The sequence below is a fragment of the Bos indicus x Bos taurus genome, chromosome 7 (assembly GCF_003369695.1).
Source record: "Bos indicus x Bos taurus breed Angus x Brahman F1 hybrid chromosome 7, Bos_hybrid_MaternalHap_v2.0, whole genome shotgun sequence".
Classification (NCBI taxonomy): Eukaryota; Metazoa; Chordata; class Mammalia; order Artiodactyla; family Bovidae; genus Bos; species Bos indicus x Bos taurus.
In genome coordinates, this window is record NC_040082.1 from 1,199,896 (window position 1) to 1,226,626 (window position 26,731).

Here is a 26,731-nt window from a genome sequence, read left to right on the forward strand (position 1 = left end):
ACTAATTTGTATAAAATAAGTAGCAAGGATATATTATCTAATAAATGAAATATCAATATTTATAAATGGAGTATAACCTTTAAAATTATAAATCTATTATAACCTATTATATAATATTGTGCATCAAATATATCAATAAATTTTTTAATTTAAAAATACAAATTTTCAAAAAATGGATACTTTAGAAGGATCACACACCATGATCATGTGGGATTTACCCCTTGAATGCAAGTGTGGTTCAAAATATATAAATCAATAACTGTGATACACCATGTTAATAGAATGAAAGATGAAAACCATATTATTTCAGTAGATGTGATTATATTACATCTTCATGATTAGAAACGCTCAACAAATTAGGTATGGAAGGGACATGCTTCAGCATAACAAAAGACATAAATAATATGCCCACAGCTAACATTTTACTCAGTGGTGAAAAGCTGAAAGTTTTCTCTTTGATATTAGAAATAAGAGAAAGTTGCCCCCCTCACTGTTCATACTTAACATAGTACTGAAATTCCTAGTGATAGCAAGTAGTAGAAAGACTTTAATGGTTTTGCAAATGATGTGATTTTACATACAGAGAACTCAAAAGAGCCCACCAAGATAAAACTGTTAAATGAATTCAGTACAGTTGCAGGATTAAAAAAAAAAATCAACATATAAAAATCAGCTGCTTTTCTAGACACTGACAATGATCTAACTTATAAGAAATAAAGCAAGCAATCTTTTAATAATACTGTCAAAAAGAATAAAATACTTAGGAATAAATTTAACTAAGGAGATGACAGTTCCGTGCTGTCATCACTTGAATTTAGTGATGAAAGAAATTGGATATACAAATAAACTGAAAGATATTCTATGCTCATAAATCGGAAGATTTTAATATTGTTAAAGTGTTCCCACAAGCTAACGTGATCTATACATTCAGTGCAATCCCTATCAAAATTTCAATGACATTTTTCACATAAATAGAAAAAACAATTCTAAAATTTGTATAAAACCCCAAAAGACCTCAATTAGTTCAAGCAGTCCCAAGAAAGAAAGAAACTGCAGGCATCACATTCCCAATATCAAAATGTATAATCAAGCTGTAGTAATCAAGCTTCCCTGGTGGCTCACACAGTAAAGAATCTGCCTATAATGTAGGAGACCTGGATTCAATCCCTGGGTTGGGAAGTTCCCCTGGAGAAGGAAATGACAACCCACTCAAGTATTCTCACTTGGAGAATTCCATGGACAGAAGAGCCTTGTGGGCAACAGTCAGTTGGGTTGGAAAGAGTCAGATACGACTGAGCAACTAACAGGCAGTAATCAGAGTAATCAAAACAGCATGGTGATGGCATAAAACAGACACACAGACCAGTGGAGCAGAGTGAAGAGCCAGAAACAGATTCATGTGTATGTGGGTGACTGATGCTTGACAAGGGAGCCAGGAACACTCACTGGGGAGCAGACAGTGTCTTCAATGATTGGTGCTAGGAAAACTGAACATTCACTTGTAAAAGAATGCAGTCTGTTCTCCTATCTCATACCACTCACAAAAAGTTAACCTGAAATGGACTTAAGTCTTAGATGTAAGAACTGAAACTATAAAATTCCTAGAGGAAAGCATAAGGGAAAGGCATCTTGACATTGGTCTTAGCAATGATTTTATGAAGTTGACACTAAAATCGACAAGCAGGAGTACATGAAACTAAAAAGCTTCTCCACAGCAAAGAGACAGATATGAAAAGGCAGCCTACGGAACAGGGTTAAATATTCCCAAACCGTCTGTGTGATAAGGAGTTAATGTTCAAAATACATAAGGAATTCTTACATGTCAACAGCAAAGATTCAAATAATCAAATTATAAAATGGTGAAGGGCTGGAATAGACATAATTTCAAAGATATACAACAGCTGACAGGTACAAAAAGTGCTCAATATTGCTAATCATCAGGGAAATGCATATAATCAGCACAATAAGCCATCACCTCACTCCTGTTAGAATGGTTATTATCAAAAAGCAAAAGAGAGAAGTGTTGGCAATGATGTCAAGAAAGGGGAACCTTTGTGCACTGTTGGTAGAAATGGAAATTGGTGAAGCCACTATGGAATGCAGTATGGAGGGTCTGCAAAAATGAAAAATAGAGCTAACATGTAAATAGCAGTTCGAATTCTGGGTATATATCCATAGGAAACAAAATAAACATCTTGAAAAGATATCTGCACTCCCGTGGTTATTGCAGTATCGCTTACAATAGCCAAGACATGAAAACAACCTAACTGAACTTCAGCAAAATAATGGATAACAGAATAGCACTCAGCCATAAAAATAAATAAAATAATAATAATAATAATAATAAATAAAATATTACCATCTGCAGCAGGGTTTATAGACCTAGAGAATATTACGCCTAGTCAAATAAGTCAGACAGAGGAAGACAAGCACTGTATCACTCCATTTATATGTGTACTCTTAAAAGCAGAACTCACAGAAACAGAGGAGCTTGTTGAGGGTTGGGGAAGGGAGAGATGGGACGTGTTAATCAAAGGTACAAACGTCCAATTTTAACATGCCCCCGTCCTGAGCCTCTAAGGTGCACATTGGTGACTGTAGTTAACAATATTGTATTAAATACTTGAACCTTGCCAAGAGAGTAGATCTTAAATGTTCTCATTACCCACATACAAAAGAGTTCGGTATGTGAAATAATGGAGGTGTTAATTAACCTTATTTTGGTAATCATTTTGTAATATAATTTGTCTTAAATTATCTGGTACAACTTAAATTTATACAATGTTATATGTCAGTTATATCTCAATAAAGCTGAAAGAGAAAGAAGAAACTGCAGTGGAACCGAGGAAGTCTTTGAGGAAGGAACGGGTTAAAGAGTATTCTAGTAATCAAATAATGAAACCTTCAACTTCCAAAAAGAAAAAATATAGAATTACTGGGACAAGTTTTGAATCAGTGAAAGGTCATATATCCATGCCTTTTTTGAAGATCATTATCCAGGCTGAACATCAAAATGAAAATAAAGTATACCAGTTCAGTTCAGTTCAGTCACTCAGTCATGTCCGACTCTTTGGGACCCCATGGACCGCAGCATGCCAGGCCTCCCTGTTCATCACCAACTCCTGGAGTTTACTCAAACTCAAGTCCTATGAGTCAGTGATGCTATCCAACCATCTCATGCTCTGTCATCCCCTTCTCCTCCTGCCCTCAGTCTTTCCCAGCATCAGGCTCTTTTCAAATGGGTCAGTTCTTCACATCAGGTGGCCAAAGTATTGGAGTTTCAGCTACAGCATCAGTCCTTCCAATGAATATTCAGGACTGATTTCCTTTAGGATGGACTGGTTGGATCTCCTTGATGTCCAAGAGACTCTCAAGAGTCTTCGCCAACATCACACAAGCATCAGTTCTTCGGTGCTCAGCTTTCTTTATAGTCCAACTCTCACTTCCATATATGACCACTGGAAAAACAAAAGCTTTGACTAGATGGACCTCTGTTGACAAAGTAATGTCTCTGCTTTTTAATATGATATCTAGGTTGGTCATAACTTTACTTCCAAGGAGCAAATGTCTTTTATTTCATGGCTGCAGTCATCATCTGCAGTGATCTTGGAGTCCAAAATAATAAAGTCTGTCACTGTTTCCATTGTTTCCCCATCTATTTGCCATGAAGTGATGGGACCAGATGTCATGAAGTATACCAGAGAAAATGCCAATTTTAAGACTGCCAATTTACTCCACTTTGTTTTGACAAGCTTAGGATTTCAGGACATCATCTTTCCAGATAGGGTTTTCAGTACTTCCCATTAAATTCCAAACATTTGAAGTGTGCATCTCATTTAAGCCTCATCTTAATTGTTTTCTGTCCTTTATTGAGCCCATCTTTGCATGAAATGTTCCCTTGGTATCTCTAATTTTCTTGAAGAGACCTCTAGTCTTTCCCATTCTATTGTTTTCCTGTATTTTGTTGCATTGATCACTGTGGAAGGCTTTCTTATCTTTCCTTGCTACTCTTTGGAACTCTGCATTCACATGGATATATCTTTCCTTTTCTCCTTTGGCTTTAACTTTTCTTCTTTTCCCAGCTATTTCTAAGGCTTCCTCAGACAACCATTTCACCATTTTGCATTCTTTTTCTTGGGGATGGTTTTGATCACAGCCGCCGGTACAATGTTATGAACTTCGGTCCATAGTTCTTCAGGCACTCTGTCCACAAGATCTAATCACTTGGATCTATTTGTCACTTCCACTGTATAATCTTAAAGAAAATTAGAATACCAAGGAAACATTTCATGCAAAGATGAGCACAATAAAGGACAGAAGCATTCTGAATCTAACAGAAGCAGAAGATATTAAGAGGTAGCAGGAATATACAGAAGAACTATACAAAAGTGATCTTCATCACCCAGATAATCACAATGGTGTGATCACTCACCTAGAGCCAGACATCCTGGAATGTGAAGTCAAGTGGGCCTGAGGAAGCATCACTACGAACAAAGCTAGTGGAGATGATGGAATTCCAGTTGAGCTATTCCAAATCCTGAAAGATGATGCTGTGAAAGTGCTGCACTCAATATGCCAGCAAATTGGAAAACTCAGCAGTGGCCACAGGACTGGAAAAGGTCAGTTTTCATTCGAATCCCAAAGAAAGGCAATGCCAAAGAATGTTCAAACCACCATACAATTGCACTCATCTCACACGCTAGTAAAGTAATGCTCAAAATTCTCTAAGCCAGGCTTCAGCAGTACATGAACCGTGAACTTCCAGATGTTCAACCTGGTTTTAGAAAAGGCAGGGGAATCAGAGATCAAATTGCCGATGTCTGTCGGATCATGGAAAAAAAGCAAGAGAGTTCCAGAAAAACATCTGCTTCTGCTTCACTGACTATGCCAAACATTTGACTGTGTGGATCACAACAAACTGTGGGAAATTCTGGAAGAGATGGGAATACCAGACCACCTGACCTGCATCTATAAACCTATATGCAGGCCAAGAAGCAACAGCTAGAACTGGACATGGAACAATGGACTGGTTCCAAATAGGAAAGGAGTACTTCAAAGCTGTATATTGTCACCCTGCTTATTTAACTTATATGCAGAGTACATTATGTGAAATGCTGGGCTAGATGTAGCACAAGCTGGAATCAAGATTGCCAGGAGATAGATCAATAACCTCAGATATGCAGAGGACACCACCCTTATGGCAGAAAGTGAAAAGGAATTAAAGAGCCTCTTGATGAAAGTGAAAGAGGAGAGTGAAAAAGTTGGCTTAAAACTCAACATTCAAAAAATGAAGATCATGGCACCTGGTCCCATCACTTCATGGCAAATAGATGGGGAAACAATGGAAACAGTGAGAAACTTTATTATGGGGTGTTCCAAAACCACTGCAGATGGTGACTGAAGCCTTGAAACTAAAAGATGCTTGCTCCTTGGAAGAAAAGCTATGTCCAACCTAGACAGCATATTAAAAAGCAGAGACATTGCTTTGCTAACAAAGGTCTGTGTAGTCAAGGCTATGGTTTTTCTAGTAGTCATGTATGGACGTGAGAGTTGAACCATAAAGAAAGCTGAGCACCAAAGAATTGATGCTTTTGAACTGTGGTGTTGGTAAGTCTCTTGAGAGTCCCTTGGACTGCAAGGAGATAAAACCTGTCAGTCATAAAGGAAATCAGTTCTGAATATTCTTTGAAAGGACTGATGCTGAAGCTGAAGCTCCAGTGCTTTGGCCACCTGATGCAAAGAGCTGACTCATTTGAAAAGACCCTGATGCTGGGAAAGATTGAAGGTGGAAGGAGAAGGGAACGACAGAGGATGAGATGGCTGGATGGCATCACTGACTCAATGAACATGAGTTTGAGTAAACTCCAGGAGTTGGTGATGGACAGGGAGGCCTGGCATGCTGCAGTCCATGCAGTCACAAAGAGTTGGACACAACTGAGAGATTGAACTGAAGTGAACTAATTGTTTTACCTTCCATTACTTTTTCTCTTATTTTATTCTCTTCTCTTTCAGTATCATTGAAAAACCATGGCTTAGCCCCCTCAATTTTTCTGATAATGACATTACCAGAGAATGGTATAGCCAAAACATATTTAGTATTTGCTCTGTCATAGGTGCTTTATGCATTATTCCATTTTAATCTTAATAATACATAAAAAGAAGGCACTATTTTTTTATGTTAAAAATGGAGACACTGAGGAACAGTGATTAAATAATACTAAGTGGCAAGATGAAAATTTGCCTAGAGATCTGAGTGCAGAACCTGTTTCTTAACAATTTTACTGGATTCTTCTGTTTATATCATTGAATATTTATCTCTCTTATCTCTCATGTTGACTTGCATTGTATTGTCTCATGCTGTATTATAGTTTTTTATGCATTTTTCTTTTCCAGTACAAACTATTCAACTGAGGTAACTAGAAACCACAGATGCACAAGCCTATTCATCTAATCTTCCCATTTTAAAGACTTTCTAACATTGCCTATATTGTTATGCATCTCTTTAAACTGTTATAATCCAAGAAGGAATTTGAGGCAACTTACTTGAGTACATTTAACGATTTAAAAAGTTTTGTCTCATTTATGTCTTCACAGCATTTACCACAATTCTTTGAATATCTGAAGTGCCCAGATTTTACTGGATATATATAGTTAACCCAGGTCTCAGCCCCCAGGTTCCCTCTAACTCACCAGTATTCTAGAATCACATTTTCCTTTAATATTTCAATAGAATGATGAGGACCTCTATCCTACAGGAAGTGCGAAGCTCTCTGCTCTTCTGCTCCACAATACTTGTGAATCTTATGAGTTTGGAGAGGTTTCCATATATTTTCCCTGGTCACCTGTCACATTAGTTGTCTTCCTATGAATCCCTGTTATTAGCTCTACTCTGATGCCTTACCTCCTGAGATTGCCATCTTCTCGCTGTACTGGGCACTGTTCTGCCAACATAGAGTGTTGTGTGGTAGACTCATCTTTATGGCCTGGGTTGGGCACTGTGGAGACAATGATTAGCAAGCAATAGTGTCCACAATCATGCAGCTCATATTTAGTCAAGAAAATAAAACTCATAGAGGCACACAGATAAATGTGAAGTTACAACTGAGATCAGTATGATGAAGGAGAGGCCCATGGTGGATTGACAGCTGTGGTTACTGGGCTTGAACTGAGAAGATGAAGGATAAGTAAGCATTAACTAGCACTGCAGCTAGTTAATGCACTCATCTCACATGCTGGTAAAGTAATGCTCAAAATTCTCCAAGTTGGCTTCAGCAATACATGAACTGTGAACTTCCAGATGTTCAAGCTGGATTTAGAAAAGGCAGAGGATCCAGAGGTCAAATTGCCAACATCTGCTGGATCGTGGAAAAAGCAAGAGAGTTCCAGAAAAACATCTATTTCTGTTTTATTGACTACGCCAAAGCCTTTGACTGTGTGGATCACTATAAACTGTGGAAAATTCTGAAAGAGATGGGAATATCAGACCATCTGATGTGCCTCTTGAGAAACCTATATGCAGGTCAGGAAGCAACAGTTGGAACTGGACATGGAACAACAGACTGGTTCCAAATAGGCAAAGAAGTATGTCAAGGCTGTATACTGTCACCCTGCTTATTTAACTTATATGCAGAGTACATCATGAGAAACACTGGGCTGGATGAAGCACAAGCTGGAATCAAGATTGCCGGGAGAAATATCAATAACCTCAAATATGCAGATGACACCACCCTTATGGCAGAAGGTGAAGAAGAACTAAAGAGCCTCTTGATGAAAGTGAAAGAGGAGAATGAAAGAGTTGGCTTAAAGCTCTACATTCAGAAAACTAAGATCATGACATTTGGTCCCATCTCTTCATGGCAAATAGATGGAGAAATAGGGGCAGACTTTATTTTTTGGAGCTCCAAAATCATGGCAGATGGTGACTGCAGCCATGAAATTAAAAGATGCTTACTCCTTGGAAGGAAAATTATGACCAACCTAGACAGCATATTAAAAAGAAGAGACATTACTTTGCCAACAAAGGTCTGTCTAGTCAAGGCTATGGTTTTTCCAGTGGTCATGTATGGATGTGAAAGTTGGACCATAAAGAAAGCTGAGCGCTGAAGAATTGATGCTTTTGAACTGTGGTGTTGGAGAAGACTGTTGAGAGTCCCTTGGACTGCAAGGAGATCCAACCAGTGCATGCTAAAGGAGATCAGTCCTGAGTGTTCCTTGGAAGGACTGATGCTGAAGCTGAAACTCCAATACTTTGGCCACCTGATGTGAAGACCTGACTCACTGGAAAAGACCCTGATGCTGGGAAAGATTGAGGGCAGGAGGAGAAGGGGACAACAGAGGATGAGATGGTTGGATGGCATCACTGACTCAATGGACATGGGTTTGGGTGGACTCTGGGAGTTGGTGATGGACAGGGAAGCTTGGTGTGCTGCAGTCCATGGGGTCACAAAGAGTCGGACACAACTGAGCGACTGAACTGAACTGAGCACTGCAGCAGAGAGGAAGAGGAGGGAAAGGACTTTGCAGAAAGGGGCGACAGCATGTACAAGCGAACAGTAGTCGGGTGGAGCAGAGCACATTGCAGCAACTGAAAGAAAGCCCATGTGTTAGGAACACATGGACCTCGGCCAAGAAGGGAGAGAAGTAAGTCTGGAGAAGCCATGCAAGCCACTGAAACAAACGCACAGTCTGCTTCAGCCTTCTTCAACAAGAAATACAATCTTTAAAAAATATAAAATTAGTTTTATTTTGCTGTGCCAGGTCTTCGTTGCAGCATGCAGGATCTTATTTTTAGTTGCGGTATGTGGGATCTAGTTCCGCAACCAGGGATTGAGCCCGGGTCCCCTGCATTGGGGGCATCGAGTCTTAGCCACTGGACCACCAGGAAGTCCCAAGAGATGTAATCTTCGTTCTAAAGCTACTGGGGATTTACTGAAGAGTTTGAAGTCAGGGATTGACGTGATCCATTTTGTATTTTGGAAAAAAAAATTCTGGCTACTTTATAGAGACAAGAATAAAAAGAGTAAGGCATGGTGGATGTAGAGATTATAAACAAGGAGGTCTTAATCCAGGTAAGACATAATTGCTTAGATAAGGAAAATAATAGTGGAGCTGAAGATAAATGGAAGGATTTGAGAAACGTCTAGTGCGGCATCAAGCAACCCAGGTAGGAGAGAAGGATGCCACAAAGGGTAGAGGCAACAACTTGAAAAAGTGCTTACTAGACATTATAGTCTTAAAAACTGGTCAGGCGTTTTGAATATGGAAATTTTCACCAGCTATATCTCTCCGTAGACCCTTTCCTAAGAGCTTCTCCTTTAAACCTACTTTCTCTCCTTCCAAACCATATTCTCTACCACCATTTTGTTGCATAACATATTTCTGCACTCACAATAGTTTTTTGATAATAAATTCAATAATATAATTATGATGTGGAATGTTTAATGTGAAATCTCCACCAGTCGAGGGCCCAGCTTTGTACTGCCAGCACTTCCACTGAGTTGTTGCTAAACTCTACTACAGTTCTACCCTTAGTAATACAAAGACTTGAAAGAAATATTGAAGTTATAGCTTTTTTTTTTTTGGTAGCTCTACGATCAAATTCTTAGGCTTAGAATTCCACCAGAACTTTCAGGGTCATGGGGCTGTGTATAGGGATGGGCATTTTCATCTCCCCAGTGGGCACAGTCTACTTCAGGCTTCCTGAAGCCTTTCATAGCATCTCATTCACTGCTGCTGCTGCTGCTGCTGCTGAGTCACTTCAGTCGTGTCCGACTCTGTGTGACCCCAGAGACGGCAGCCCACCAGGCTCCCCCGTCCCTTGGGTTCTCCAGGCAAGAACACTGGAGTGGATATCTCATTCACTACTGACTAGCTAAAGTATTTATATCTCCTAGGAGCGGTTGCCTTTTTATTATCTTCTTGTTCTCATTCTGTATGCCATACCTTACCCTCAAAATTGTCAGTTTTAATAACCCAAATGGTTTACAGAAACTAAAAACTAACATTTAATTTTCTCTACAGATTAAGTCTTCCATGTTAGCAATATAGAATCAAAATGCTTAACAATGGAGATTTGCACATCTGTGTCTCCCGGGAGGAAGAGTGTCTGTACCTGACGTTGGATCTGTTCTTGTGCTCTTTTGAAGGGAATATTCTTCTGTGGCAGAAGCGCCTTTGTTTCCATATCCAGATTTTTTCACCAGGGCGGACAGAGAGTTGGCAAGAATCGTTGACCATCACGTAAGTTTGATTTTCTTAAAGGAGCAGGAAAAGCTTTGTTCTTTAAAGGCATTTTTAATCAGAAAGTGTAGTTCTGAGATGGAAACACTGATCATGGAACTCAAAAGTAGATTGCGTTTTGATTGAGATTTGCAAATTGAATTATATCTCACTGTACTGTCTATATACTTCAGTGCCTTCATTGGGGTACAGAAGGTTTGGCTTTCTGTCATTTATAAAATACTAGCCTTATTCTGTTTCCTGAGTTAGTACCGATTTTTGTGAGTGTGTGATAGGAATCTGATGTTGAACACTGAACACTGATTTCTTCTGTAGTGTATTTTTAATGAAAGAACAAAAATCTTTTGACTCAGTTTTTTCAGTGACCATTCTTTACTCCTGAAGTATTAGAAAGACTTTAATCATTCTGTTCTTGGTATCAGTTAAACAAGCAGTAACAAGGCAAGGCCACTGAACAGGTTTTAATCTACTGAACTATATATAATCAGTGATTTCTTGCCAAATCATTTATGACTGCTTCTTTTTAGGAGTAGAGTTACTTATATACTTATAAGTTACTTATATAAGTAGAATACTTATATTTTGTTTTTTCTTTTAATATAATAAGGATTCAATACTATGTAGAATGTGCTTAAATTAATTTTATCACCAGTTGTATATTATTTCTCAGATTGTGTTTATATTCCCTGGTTGATTTTTTACATTCCTTTTATTAGTGATATTTTGAGAAAGAATAAGTGATTATTTCATATACTGATCCCACTAAATAGTTATTTATTCACAGAGTCAATACTGAAGCCACTGTAGCAACAGCCACAAGTATTGGGGTTTGGAAACTGAATGATATCCTAGAATTACAAAATGAGAGCTATAGTATTGCTGTTTTATTCACTAATAACATTTATGCTAAACAAATATATCATATGTACAAGGCATTATCAAAAATTCCTAATAGCTCATCAATTGCAGCACCTATAATTTTACCATTCACTTAAATTAAATTATCTGGACTATACTACAGAAGACAGCAGGTTGCCAATGTATATATACACATACATATAGTGTAGTTTTAATAACAGAATAAAAATCTTTTGCCTTATCGTTCTGTACCCTTGAAAGAGTCAAAAGACTTTAACCACTCTGTGATTAAACACATTGACCTAAAGAGGCAGAGGACACTGTTTTGAGTGATAGAGAGGAGGCTAGGAAATGCCTCCTACGAGCCATCATCTTTTCTTCCTTCCAAGGGTATAAGCAGTATCTAAGCATTCACTGCCATCAATTTTTCTATAGACAGGCAAAGCCATCCTTTCTGGAAAACATGTTTGAGAATGGATAGGGTCCAGATTGTTTGATCTGTGGCTGGCCTAATCAAATAGTAGTTTGGTAGTACTAACTTGTAGGGGTTTATCGAAGTTTCTCCGAGTATCACATCTTTTAAAAGTATTCATCAATATACATTTCCTTTGAATAGCTATAACTATAGTGCTTTGTACTAATATCTCAAGCTTTACAAATGCTCTTACAGTAGTTAATTTAATCCTTACAACAAGTCTGTAAAACATTTACCAATAAGAAGAATGTAGCTTTATGATTCAGTTAATTGTTCAAGGTTTAAAGATAGTAAATGACTGAGTCTACATACAAATCGAGATCTCTGGACTATACTTTTCTGGTCAATTTTTCATAATTGCTCAATTTCTTGGCTTAAAATTACAAACGTGAATAGGGGAGGGAAGGTGGAGTCCGTAGAACTGACAAGAAACCGAAGCACACAGCTGCCGTGGTAAGTGTCCTGCCGAGCCTGCTGAATTTTATCAAGTGTCCCTGATGTGCAAGGCACAGGACAGATCCTGAACTGCTGAGCAGACACGCAGGTACCTTGCACGCTGCTGCTGCTCCGCAGTGCGGTGACTGAACACCTGAGTGAACTGATAGGCCTTTTTTCATGGGAAATCATATGTAAACGACACCTTCTCTCTGTAACAGTGGCAGGAAGAGCAAAAGATGCGGCAGGAAGAAGACGCAATATGTGAGGCTGAAGAACGGAAAGATAAGGAGTTACAGGAGCAAAATCGCTTGAGAGAAATAATGAAGAGAAGAGAAGAGAAGCTACACAAGCAAACCAAACCTTACGAGCTTCCTCCTAGGATTAAGACGTTTCCTTAGGAAAGAAAATGACCCTGCAACTGAGGTCCATATGCCAGAATTCGTTGCATGAAAGAGACCAAGAAAGCTACAGATTAGGAAAAAAGTTCTTAATTAAATGTTATTTCTTAGAAAGGAGTTTATCCTGGTGCAGGTTCTTTAATAGTCATAGCTTAGTCCTAAAAGAACAGTTAGCACTTGATCACATTCGAGTGACGTGTTTTCCTAGTTAAATGTTTTCAAGAATGTGGCTAGAGCTAATTGACTCTTATCTCATGATCATACACATAATGATTCTCAGAGTATTGAAATTCACTGAAGAGTTAGATAGACACGATTATTGCATACAATCATATATTGCATATAATGATTATGCAAATTATTAATGAGTCACAAATAAGAACTATTTCTTAAAATGGGATGAACATCAATCAGTACTCCTATAATGACTGTAACACTAATAAAACATGTAAGGCTCCTGCTTGGGTTTGTATTTCATAGTCAATCTATGCCAAGTCAAACCACGTGTCAGAAGCTTGTGTTATATGCATATTAAGTCGCTTCATTTGTGTCAGACTCTGCAACCCTATGGACCATAGCCCGCCAGCCACCTCTGTCTATGGGATTCTCCAGGCAAGAATACTGGAGTAGGTTGCCATGCCCTCCTGTAGGGGATCTTCCCGACCCAGGGATGGAACCCACGTCTCTTATGTCTCCTGCACTGTCAGGCAGGCTCTTTACCACTACTGCCACCTGGGGAGCTTGAATGCAATCAGGATAACATAATCTCTAAGAGATACTACGGGAGCCTTCTGCGTGATGGTGATTTTACTTTGCCAGGTGAGGCTATGAGAATGGACTTGCATGGTCCTAGAAGCACTAACTGGAGGGATTCATCCCGTCAGGAGTCATTTCTAAATGTCATTTCACTTCTTCCTACCACAGTTTTGCACAAGTGACTTAGTCATGCTCAAAAGACAGATGTTTTATCAGGATGTCAAACTCAAATGGCTTCCAGGTCAGAAAGGTCACATATTTAGTGACTGACTATAGAATATCTACTCCATCTAAGAAACTTGCCACCACCTCACTGGACTCTGCAACATGTTGTAGGATCATCTGTTCTTTAAAAAAGATGCCCTCAATCTTTTTAAAAATAAGTTACTAAATTTCAAAATGTTGGCAGCCAATTAAAAAAAAATCACTTTCCTTTGGGGTAAATTTGACACATGGGTCATAAGTCTGTGACCTGCATTATGTGAATTTATAAAATCATTCTTTAAGGTAACAGTAACGTGTGGTAGAAATGGATGCGGGGAAGGGTGTTCCTCTTTTGATTTCCTTCAAAGTGGATTCAAACTTATGTTGCTCCTCATCCTTCTCTCCTCACACAGAGAATATGTAAGTTCTTAGAAATAATATCTCCCAAGGCACCTTTCCAAATACTCTCATCAAGCTTTGCTTTTCTCACGTGAGGAAGAAATCTCTTCAGTCCCTTCCCTGGAGGCCAGCCAGCCCTCTTCCCGGAATCCTGTCCCATCGAAACTCTTCCTCCGACGTTTGCTGTCTCCCCAGAAGTCTCTCGGGCTTCCCAGGCGGCACTGGCAATAAAGAGTCTGCCTGCCAGTACACGAGACACGGCTCAGTCCCTGCGTCGGGAAGAACCCCTGGAGGAGAGCACGGCAGCCCACTCCAGTGTTCTTGCCTGGGAAATCCCACGGACAGAGGAGCCTGGCGGGCTGCAGTCCACGGGGTCATAAGGACTCGGACACGACTGCGCTGCTGAGCACGCGCACTCACTGAGGTTGCTCGCTGCTACCGATGAAGGCCTCGGTTTTCCACGACCCTGCTATCCGCACTGTGCTCAGCGTTACCGAGCTCTAAGTGCCATTTAGAGTTCTAATCTTTCCTCTGGGTTCTAAAGAGATGGAGTCACTGGGCTGGAAATTGTGGGGAAAGGATTCTGGAGATCCAATGGCTACCTGTAAGAATTTTATAAAATCCTGCCCTATCACAATCACCTTTGAGAAGCCCAGAGCCAGCAATTTCTGCGCCACTCTTGTGTTCTGAAGCAAGAGCGAACCTGCCTTCTGAACTGCAGGCTTGGGTGTTTCTTTCCTGTTCTGCTCATCTCTTCCCACTTGTTCTCCTGCTTTCTGACATCCACGGTTGTCTTAGTATTCCAGGGTGCTTTTTACCTACTCTCCTTATGGATTCATATCTTTTAAGAAAATCCTTTTTCTATCACAGTGGTGGAAATTTGGAAAGGAACTTAAAAAGAATATACATATACACTTGCATAAATAAATGAAGAATATATAAATTTAAGAATATGTAAATAAAGGTATAAGAAGGATTGGGATTAATCACCCAGATAGATAGGTAAATACCTATATTCTTAAATTATTCTCTAAATTTTTTATACTTAAGTTATTCCTTAAAATTCAGCAGCACACATCTCATGGTTTTCCTCCTGCGTCCTGGAATATGAGGACAGACTGGAGCTTGTAGCTCTGGGTTCACCTTCTGGCAACGCCTCCTGGCAGCTGTGAAACACTGAGCACATGACTGAACCTAATTAAGCTTCAGTTATTTACTAAAAAAATTAATTTACAACTTAATTCATGCAAAGAGTAGTATCATTCAGAAGCTAATCAGGAAGACATAGACCTCTTAGTCACTTTGAACAGAGAGAATTTAACGTAAGGCACTGTTTTAAATGGTGTTACAGAACTAAGAAAGTGAAGGCAACATAAAATGACACAGAAATAGGAGACTACTACCAGCTCCAGAGCCAGAGGACCAGAGGAGAGGGCTGGATGACCAACTCTCGAAGCGTGAGGGGACACAAGGCAGGGCTCAGCCCTCTGAGGGGAGCCCAGCCTGCTCTGGCCGCTCCCTCTGAGGGGGACAGGGAATTAGCTCTGGGGACCCACAGGGGTGAAAAGGACACTGGGCTAACTGTTGGCCACTGATCCAGGCTGCCAGGAGGAGCAGGACAAGGGTGAGCCCCTCCTTCTACTCCCTAGAGCCCTCCCTGAGCGCACCCGGCTCCAGCATCAGAGAGCAGAGGGAAGGACGAGAGGAGCCGGAGGGCATGAGCTAAATGGTGGGAAAAACGTGTGTAACTCAATGCCAAGAGCCAGTTGGGCCAACAATGAAATTATTCCTTGCTTCTCTTTGGCATGTCAGGTCCTCTTTTTTGGTGTTTTTTTTTTTTCCTCCTAGTTTTCCCTTTTAAGTTAAGGTAAGTTACTTAAAAAGAAACTTTTGCTACATTTATTCTTTACCAAGATTGCTGATGCTGTGTGCTTAGTCGCTCAGTTGTGTCTGACTTTTTGTGACACCATGGACTGTAGACAACCAGGCTCCTATGTCCATGGGATTTCCCAGGCAAGAATACTGGAGTAGGGTGCCATTGCCTTCTCCAAAGATTGCTGGGAGAAATATCAAAAACCTTAGATATGCAAATGATACCACTCTAACAGAAAGTGAAAGAGGCGAGTAAAACAGCTGGCTTAAAACTCAACATGGCATCCAGTCCCATCACTTCATGGCAAATAGAAGGGGAAGAACTGGAAACAGTGACATATTTTCTTTTCTTGGGTTCCTAAAACAATGCGGATGGTGACTATAGCCATGAAATTAAAAGATGCTTGCTCTTTGGAAGAGAAGCTATGACAAACCTATTTCAGTCCAGTCGCTCAGTCATGTCCAACTCTTTGCGACCCCATAGACCACAGCACACCAGGCCTCCCTGTCCATCACCAACTTCCAGAGTCCACCCAAACTCATGTCCATTGAGTTGGTGATGCCATCCAGCCATCTCATCCTCTGTCACCCCCTTCTCCCACCTTCAATCTTTCCCAGCATCAGGGTCTTTTCCAATGAGTCAGGTCTTCGCATCAGGTGGCCAAAGTATTGGAGTTTCAGCTTCAACATTAGTGCTTCCAATGAATATTCAGGACTGATCTCCTTTAGGATGGACTGGTTGCATCTCCTTGCAGTCCAAGGGACTCTCAAGGGTCTTTTCCAACACCACAGTTCAAAAGCATCAATTCTTTGGCGCTCAGCTTTCTTTATAGTCCAACTCTCATATCCATACATGACTACTGGAAAAACCATACCTTTGAACTAGACGGACCTTTGTTGGCAAAGTAATGTCTCTGCTTTTCAATATGCTATCTAGGTTGGTCATAACTTTCCTTCCAAGGAGTAGGCATCTTTTAATTTCATGGCTGTGGTCACCACCTGCAGTGATTTTGAAGCCCGGAAAAATAAAGTCAGCCACTGTTTCCACTGTTTCCCCATCTATTTCCCATGAAGTGATGCGACTGGAGGCCATGATCTTAATTTTCTGAATGTTGAGTTTTAAGCCAACTTTTTCACTCTCCTCTTTCACTTTCAAGAGGCTCTTTAGTTCTTCTTCACTTTCTGCCATAAGGGTGGTGTCATCTGCATATCTGAGGTTATTGATATTTCTCCCGGCAATCTTGATGACAAACCTAGACAGCATATTAAAAAGCAGAGACATCACTTTGCCAACACAGGTCCATACAGTCAAGCTATGGTTTTTCTGGTAGTCATGTATGGATGTGAGAGTTGGATCATAAAGAAGGCTGAGCACTGAAGAATGGATGCCTTTGAATGGTGGTGTTGGAGAAGACTCTTTAGAGACCCTTGGACTGCAAGGACACCCAACAAGTCAATCCTAAAGGAAATCAACCCCAAATACTCATTGGAAGAGCTGATGCTGAAGCTGAAGCTCCAATACTTTGGCCACCTGATACAAAGAGCCAACTCATTAAAAAAGAGTCTGGTGCTAGGAAAGATTGAGAGCAGAAGGAGAAGGGGGTGACAAAGGATAAGATGGTTGGATGGCATCATTGACACAATGGACATGAGTTTGAGCAAGCTGTGGGAGGTAGTGAAGGACAGGGAGGCCTGGCATCCTGCAATTCATGGGTTGGCAAAGAGTCAGACATGACTTAATGACTGAATAACATCATCTTTATTACACACCTTTAGTTCTTTCAATAAGTACTTCATTTAAACAAATTTAACTATGCAGGTCAGGAAGCAAGTTAGAACTGGACATGGAACAACAGACTGGTTCCAAATAGGAAAAGGAGTACATCAAGGCTGTATATTGTCATCCTGCTTATTTAACTTCTATGCAGAGTACATCGTGAGAAATGCTGGGCTGGAGGAGCACAAGCTGGAATCAAGATTGCTGGGAGAAATATCAATAACCTCAGATATGCAGATGACACCACGTTTATGGCAGAAAGTGAAGAAGAACTAAAGAGCCTGTTGATGAAAGTTAGAGGACAGTGAAAAAACTGGCTTAAAAGTCAACGTTCAGAAAACTAAGATCATGGCACCTGGTCCCATCACTTCATGGCAAATAGATGGGGAAACAGTGGAAAGTGTCAGACTTTATTTTTGGGGGCTCCAAAATCACTGCAGATGGTGATTGCAGCCATGAAATTAAAAGACGCTTACTCCTTGAGAAGAGCAACTTCCTTGGTGGCTCATATGGTAAAAGTGTCTGCCTACAGTGTGAGAGACCTGGGTTCGATCCCTGGGTTGGGAAGATCCCCTGGAGAAGAAAATGGCAACCCACTCCAGTACTCTTGCCTGGGAAATCCCCTGGATGGAGAAAGCTGGTAGGCTACAATCCATGGGGTCACAAAGAGTCGGACACAACTGAGCGACTTCACTTCACTTTCTTTCTTTACTCCTTGGAAGAAAAGTTATGACCAACATAAATAGCATATTGAAAAGCAGAAACATTACTTCGCCAACAAAGGTCCGTCTAGTTAAGGCTATGGTTTTTCCAGTGGTCATGTATGGATGTGAGAGTTGGACTGTGAAGAAAGCTGAGCACCAAAGAATTGATGTTTTTGAACTGTGGTGTTAGAAAAGACTCTTGAGAGTCCCTTGGACTGCAAGGAGATGCAACCAGTCCATTCTAAAGGAGATCAGCCCTGGGATTTCTTTGGAAGGAATGATGCTAAAGCTGAAACTCCAGTACTTTGGCCACCTCATGCGAAGAGTTGACTCATTGGAAAAGACTGTGATGCTGGGAGGGATTGGGGGCAGGAGGAGAAGGGGATGACAGAGGATGAGATGGCTGGATGGCATCACTGACTCGATGGACATGAGTCTGAGTGAACTCCGGGAGTTGGTGATGGACAGGGAGGCCTGGCGTGCTGCGATTCATGGGGTCGCAAAGAGTCGGACACGACTGAGCGACTGAATTGAACTGAACTGACTGAACCAGTTCTTTGTAATTTGCTCAATATTAACTCTGTCTCTGCATTCACAAAGGGTTCTGTGAGTTTCAGGATGGGTTTTAGAGCAGGTGGATTATTCCAGCTCCTCTTGTGTTGCTCAGTCTTAGGGTTTATTTTCCTAGTCTTCCCACTTTGAGAAAGAGGAAGAAAACAAGAAAGGTACTCCACTCTACTTCCCTTTACATCTCTTACAACTCTCATTTATCTCTGAGGCTACCATTTGGAAGTGTTAACCTATCTTAGCTCAGAATTTCCATTTTAGCCTCTTTCCTATGCTGCTCTATACTCTTTGCAGACTTTTATTTTGAAAGAACAAATTTAAGTCTTCCTGCATTCATTTATTATGAATTCTCTAAAGGATTTCTCTTAGCAACCACCAAAGCAACTTCTTTATCACACAAACTACCCATAGGCCTTTTACCTTATAGAGAATGAAATATTTATAGGAATGTTAGCTAGTTTCACCAGGGTGTTTGAAATTAAAAGACATATTGGGGAGGAGACAGAAAAGAGGAATAGTAAACTTTCAGTAACAGAAACATAAAAATAAGCACTTCTTTTAGTGCATTTAAAAAAGGAAAATAAAAAGATTTACAGGGTTTTTAGGGCATGACAGAAAGTTTAAGGAAGAAAATATGCAGAACAAATATTTAATTTCACTAATGTCACTAATTTTGACATTAGTGAGTGGTTGTTTGGGAAAGAGGGGTATATAGAGGTAATTTAATAATAATTTAGAAGGAAATTGACAGCAACAATTTGGAAAACTCTGTAGTATGTTTACAATTACCATTCAAGTAATGGATTCTTCTGGTTTTACCAGAAAAAAATCCTCTCTGGGACATATGACTGTAATTGTCCACTAGGTGATTTTGAATGACCTTCCTAATTAAAATAATTATCATATCAAAAAATTCAAAGGACACAGAGATCAGAAGGATGATGGACTTGGAGGGTGTGGGGCTCACCTCCCCTCACAAGCACGTCAAAAATGCATCTGCATGTGGAACCGTTCTCACAGAACACTGTCTGGAAAAGGGCAGAAGATCTCCTCCTATACAACCAAAGCTGCAAGACAGATCTCCATGAATCCAGGTAGAACAGAAAATAAAATAGGGTCAGGACGGGACTGGTGTCCCCTGGGAAGGATCTGTAAGGGAGAGAAGGTTCACACGGGCAGACCCTCGACCTGGGAAGTACCCTATCCTGCTGGGAAATCCTCTGGGCAGATGGAGGGTCTGGAGAAACCTAGACTCTGTTCTCAGTGTGCCCACGCAGGACAGAGGGAAACTGGCGTCTTGACACATTTCCCAGATCCCAAGAGGAGAAACCCCTGGACTGGGAAATGCAGCCCCGCGTGCTGCACGTTGCAGCTTGGCATGAAATCAGAGTGGAGAAGCCGTCTACTTGCAGACAGACCAGAGCCCCTAAGTATGATCCTGGCCAGACCATGGAGACCACAGTCAGCTCACACATGGGAGTGACTGAGTGAACGGGGCAGGCTTCTCAGCCTGCACACCAGTAGCATCAACAGGACATGCAGCAGTTAAGCTCTGAGTCTCAGGCAGGTAGACCTGGGCAGAGGACTCAATCTAGGAGCCTGAGAGCAGCCCAGAGGGCCTGGAGTGTGGTCCTCGGGCGGTGTGGAGACCCCTGCAGTGGACACAGCAGCAGGCATGGGGTGGCGGGCAGCTGCAGCAGATGCTGTCAGCACATGCAGCCGGGGCACCACAGAAACACAACCTCTAGGTGCCAAGTCTTGGCTGGACCCACCCTGGGCAGGAGTGTGCAACATTTCCTTCCCCAGTAGGAGCCCTCGAGCTCTGCCCACTCTGTGCTGATCCAGGATGGACAGATTCTGGGCAAGGTCTGCCCCAAAGCAGTCCAGCTCCCTGACAGTGGCACAGCCACTGCAGCTCCTGTGGCCGCAGCTCAGCACGAGGTCTGGGACGAACACGCCAGAAAGAGAGATGCAGCCTCGGGCTGTCTGGGTGGAACCGTGGACACCCACACAGGTGGCTCAGATATTCACTGACCACATGGGCCTCACAGGCTTTAGTGGTCACCTCCTGTGGGGCAGGGTGTGCTGTCAAGGGTACCCCACTTCCAGTGTCAGATCTAGACACCCAACCACACCCCCTATCATGGAGATAATGGCCAGGGCGCTCTGGGGAAAGGTGTTGCTGGTATCCGTACAGAAACCGGCCCTTGAGCCCAAAATACTGGACTCACACAGTCTACACAGGGATGTTCCCATATAAACCATCCATTCAGGACTTCAGTAGATAAATGTTTCTCTTAATTGATAGAGGCAGAGGAACTGAAATAAAATTAAAAAGCAGCGGAACTACACCAAATTAAAAGAATAAGAGAAATCCCCTGAAAGAACAACTAACCTCATCAGTCTATTAGATCCTTAGTTCAAAAAGAAGGTACTAAAAATGCTAAATGAATTAAGGAAAATTATTGATGGAAATGCAAGTAAATATAACAGAAGTAGAACTATGAAGGAACCAATCAAAATGAGACAATTCAGTTGTTAAGATAAAAACCAATTTAGAAGCAATGAATAGCAGACTAAATGACACAGAAGGATAAGTGACCTAGAAGACAGAATAATGGAAAGTACCTAGTCAGAACAGCAGACAGACAGATGAAAAGGAGAATAACGTAAGAGTTCTGTGGGGTAGTGTAAAACATGCCAACCTACACATAACGTGTTTTCAGAAGGAGAAGAGAGACAGAGGAGAACTGAAAATACATTTAAAGAAATTATGGCAGGCCAGAAGGGAGTGGCAAAATATATTCAAAGTCTTGAAAGAGAAAAACTTGCAACCTAGGATACTCTACTCAGAAAGATTACCATTTAGAATAGAAGGAGGGTAAATAATTAGCAAAGGCCAAAAACTCTGGGCCCACACAGTCTACACAGGGCTTCCCATCGAAACCAAAGTGATTCAGCAATACTAGTCCCACCCTAAGAGAAATAAGGTTCTCTGTACAGAAAAGAAACAAGAATCTATAGAGAAGGGAAAATCAGAATAGGAGAGGCAAATATGTAAAAGGATTGAAGACCACTTAAAACACCAGTAAAAAAATCTTTAAAAACCATCAAAAATTGTAAATGCAATTATAAGTACAATTAATAGATACAATAAATAGTAAGCATGAAGAACTACAATAAAAGACATATATATACACACCTATAATTACATATATATAAGCACTTTGCTATACACCTGAAATTAACACAGCAGTGTAAGTCAACTATAGTTCAGTTAAAAATAAGTGCTTAACATGAATTAAAAAGACAAAGAAAAATCTCAAATTAACAATCTAACTTACCACCTAAAAGAATGAGAAGAACAACCAAAACTTAAATTCAGCAGAAAGGAGAAAATATTAAGGATTAGAAAGAAAATAAAATATAGATAGAAAACAATAAGAAATACCAATAAAACTAAGAGCTGATTTTTTTAAGTATAGATAAAATTTATACTTTAGTTATAAAATGAAGACATTTATTTTTATATAAATAATATTTATATAATAATATATATTATTATTTATAAATTAAATATTTCTATTAACTATTCACTGTATTTATAATGTAAATGATAACATAAATAAATTAATAAATAATTATATTGTGATATAAATATATTTGTTTATTAATTATTAAATATAAACATTTATTTTGTAAATAAATTTATACAGAATACTATCCAGGTTCACCAAGAAGGAAAGAGAGGGAGAATCCAAATAAACAAAATAAGAAATGAAAGAGCAGAAATAACTAATACCAGAGAAAATTGTAAATCCTAAGAGAATACTATGAACAGTTACAACCAACATATTGGAAAAACTAAAATGAATGGACAAGTTTCAAGAAACATACTGCCTGCCAAAACTGAATTAAAAAATAGATAATTTGAACAGACTGATCACTAGAATTGAAATAGAATCTGTAAAAAATCTTTTTTTTTTGCAAACAAAATCCAGTACTGGATGGCTTTGCCAGATAATTCTACCAAACATACAAAGAAGAATTTATACCTCATCTTCTCAACTATTCCAAAAGACTGAAGAAAAAGGAACACTCTCAAAGGGATTCTTTGAAGCCACCATCACCCTGATACAAAAGCAGATTTTTTCTTACAAAAAAGAAAACTACAGGCCAATACTTTGATGAATATAAGATGCAAAATTCTCAATAAAAATAAGCAAACTGAACGCAATACATAAAAAAGCATCATTGACCATGATCCAGTTAAATTCATTCCAAGGTCACAAGGATGGTTCAATGTACACAAATCAATCAATGTGATTCATTAACAAAAGAAAAGACCAAAACCACATAGTCATCTTAACAGATGAAGAAAAAGCATCTGACAAAAGTCAGTATATTTTCATGATAAAAACTCTCACCAAAATGGGAATAGAAGGAACATTATGTCAACATAACAAAAACGATTTATGACAAACTCACAGCCAACACAACACTAAAAGGTGAAAAGCTGAAAGCCTTCCCTGCTAAATTCAGGAACAATACAAGGATGCCCACTCTCACCACGTCTATTCAACATAGTATTGGAAGTCCTAGCCACAGCAACCAGACAAGAAAAGGAAGAAGGCATCCAAATTGAAAGGAAAGAGGTAACATTACCCTATTTGCAGATGACTTGATACTGTTTAGAGAGAACCCTAAAGTCTCCACACAGATGTTATTAGAACTAATAGATGATGTCAGTAAGGCATTGGGAGACAAGATCAATATACAGAAATCTGTTGTATTTATTTATATTAGCAATGAAATGTCAGAAAGATAAATTTTAAAAAACTCCCATTAAAAGTCACATTTAAAAAATACTTAGGAATAAACTTAACCAAAAGACGTATATGCTGAAAGGAAGCATCACTATGAACAAAGCTAGTGGAAGTGACGGAATTCCAGTTGAGCTATCTCAAATCCTAAAAGATGATGCTGTGAAAGTGCTGCACTCAATATGCCAGCAAATTTCGAAAACTCAGCAGTGGCCACACAGGACTGGAAAAGGTCAGTTTTCATTCTAATCCCAAAGAAAGTCAATGTCAAAGAATGCTCCAACTACCGCACAATTGCACTCATATCTCATGCTAGCAAAGTAACTCTCAAAATTCTCCAAGCCAGGCTTCAACAGTATGTGAACTGAGAACTTCCAGATGTTCAAGCTGAATTTAGAAAAGGCAGAGGAACCAGAGATCAAGTTGCCAACATCTGTTGGATCATAGAAAAAGCAAGAGAGTTCCAGAAAAACATCTATGGCTGCTTTATTGTGTCTCTTTATTTGTGTGCCAAAGCCTTTGACTGTGTGGATCACAACAAACTGGAAAATTCTTCAAGAGATGGGAATACCAAACCACCTGACTCGCTTCTTGAGAAATTTGTATGCAGGTCAAGAAGCAGCAGTTAGAACCAGGCATGGAAGAATGGACTGGTTCCAAACTGCGAAAGGAGTACGACAAGGCTGTATACTGTCACCCTGCCGATTCTCCAGGCGAGAATACTGGAGTGGATGGCCGTGCCCTTCTCCAGGGGATCTGCCAGCCCAGGGACTGAACCCGGTCTCTTGTGTCTCCTGCACTGGAGGCAGGTTGTTCGCCACTAGCACCACCAGCTAATAAGGGCCTGCTGTATAGCACGGGGAACGCTACTCAGTACTCTGTACTGACCTATTTGGGAAAGGAATCTAAAAAAGAGTGCAAATATGTATATGTATGACTGATTCACTCTACTGTACACTTGAAACTAACCCAGCATTGCAAATGAACTATACTTAAAAAAACACAAATGTATCTATATACGAAACAGAAATAGTCTCTCAGACATAGAAAACAAGCTTATGGTTACCAAGTGGGAAAGGGACAGTGGGAGTACGGGTATAACAGACAAAAACTACTATATGTAAAATACATAAGCAACAAGGATTTACTCTTTAGCACAGGGAACTCTGGTCAGGCTCTTCAAGTGATAAGCTATAATGAAGAATAATTAAATATATGTACAAATATGCACACATATATACATATATATATGTAATTGAAACACACTTGGATGTGAGCCTGAAATTAACACAATATTTTAAATCAATTATACTTCAAAAAAAATCCAAAGAAAGTAACAGTGTGTCATCTATAAATTCTTGAATTGCTTAAACTCCTTAATTAGTAAATACAGGCCGTTCTTCCCATATACTATCGCATCCATCTCACTGAGTTCATTCCACAAGCGTCTATAGCAGGGTTTCTACCACAGTCGGACTTTTAACACTGAGGGCTGGAGAACTATTTAATATGGCGGCATTTGGGGCGTTTAAAACATGTTTGGTAGCACCCCTGGTCTGCAAGCTCCAGATAGCAATAGCAGCCCATCCCTCGTCCGCTGTGAGTCCTGACAGCCAAGAGTGCCCCGAGGGGCAACACTGCTCTTGATCGAGACTGAAGGCTCTGTCCTCTCATTAAGCTTGACTTCCCTATTTGCAGCTTAATTTCTTAGTGATGTTTCCAGGTTGCTTCCAGATTTCATCCCACTCCTCGCACATTGAGCGCTTGCTTCTGGTCAGCCAGTGACTCTCAGAATCACCATGGGTCTCATGAAGCCTCTTTATCCCTCCTTACTTCTCCGTTTGCTGAACTGGCAACTTGGAAAAGAGCATCCCTGTTTGTTTCCTATGTGATTAATCAACGATATTCACCATCTTGCCCGCGGGCTAAGTATAAACAAAGACAGGAAGTTATGAAAACCTGCTCTGCCAATGCCTGTGTAGGAAAGACATGCCTAGTAATAAATTCAGCCCACACTGGGTTCTCCAGCCTTAGGCTGGCCACTTGAGACTGAAGTGTTTGTAAGGCTCCTTATACTAATTCTAGCCACTTTCTCTGACATGCAGTGTGTGTTTGGAAACTTAGAGTAAAACTCCTTTTGAATTATCATCTTCTATAACACAGATTCATATACTTACAGTTTTGTGAATTTCGTTGATGATTTGGTTACTTTCGAGCTACATGCATTTTTCATGGTGGCATAGATTCCAAGGATACTTTGGCTTTAGTGGTACTCACTCTCACGTTTTCCTCCAATCGTTCGAGCTAAGGGAGCAGTTTTTAGTGGTACTCACTCTCACGTTTTCCTCCAATCGTTCGAGCTAAGGGAGCAGTTTACATAATACCTAGTGCCTAGTTTTTTGTTGTTGTTGTTGTTGTTTAATTCCTGCTTCATTGCAAAGCCAAAATAAACACAAATAAATGAATTTCCAAAGCATTTTTTAGTTGGAAGATCATTGTGGTATCCACCTTTCCAGTGAATTTTCCCAAGTTGACTCTGTTTTGGAAAAGGAGATCCCCTTTTATGAATTAATGAACAGGACAGATGCTAAACATTTTAGAATCACAAGTGCAACTTTTAAAATACACAGTCATCCTATTAGAAATCCAGTGATGCTTCAACTGTCTACTTTCAAGTTTCTTTTTCAGGACATTCATAACTTTATTTCATTGGAAAACTGAATTTGAATAAGTGCTAAGTTCTCAGGAAGACTGACCATAGATAGCTCCTGGTAGACTCACTTCAGTCAAAAGTCAAAGAAAGAAAAATGCAACTCTCAGAAATAGTCTTTCAGTTAACTTAAACAACTATCAATCATTCCCCTGACCTGGTTGTGGGAGGAGGGTGAAAAGAAAATTAAAACCTAATTATTCTTAATTACCAAATAATGTTTGAAGTCCCTTGAAGAAGAGCTTGAAAGTCAATCATTTAATACCACCCTGGGGGAGCCCTTTCTTACGAGAATAGGGAGATGACGAGAGGAATAAGATAGCTCCTTAGATGTCAGTCCTTGAAGAGTTCTTAGAATAAATCATCTAATGCTTTCATTTTACAGATGAGAATATCGAGCACTTCCAATTCACCAAGCGAAACATGAAATATTCATTTATTCAATACAGCTAAACTGTGACTTAGGTATAGTTATTTCTGCTGAATCACAGGGAAACAGAGACTTTTAGAA

General features: G+C 40.0%; 1 protein-coding gene across 8 annotated transcripts in view; it reads left to right on the forward strand.

The window, feature by feature from the left end:
* TMEM232 (transmembrane protein 232) overlaps nucleotides 1–12,869 on the forward strand; it is a 263,318-nt gene extending 250,449 nt beyond the window's left edge. For all 8 annotated transcript variants that reach the window (XM_027545464.1, XM_027545462.1, XM_027545463.1 and 5 more), the window contains 2 exons: nucleotides 10,146–10,239; nucleotides 12,229–12,869. In XM_027545464.1, coding sequence (XP_027401265.1) covers nucleotides 10,146–10,232 — 87 coding nt within the window. In that variant the 3' untranslated portion in view covers nucleotides 10,233–10,239; nucleotides 12,229–12,869. The remainder of the gene's footprint in view (nucleotides 1–10,145; nucleotides 10,240–12,228) is intronic.
* Nucleotides 12,870–26,731: the final 13,862 nt, after the last annotated feature.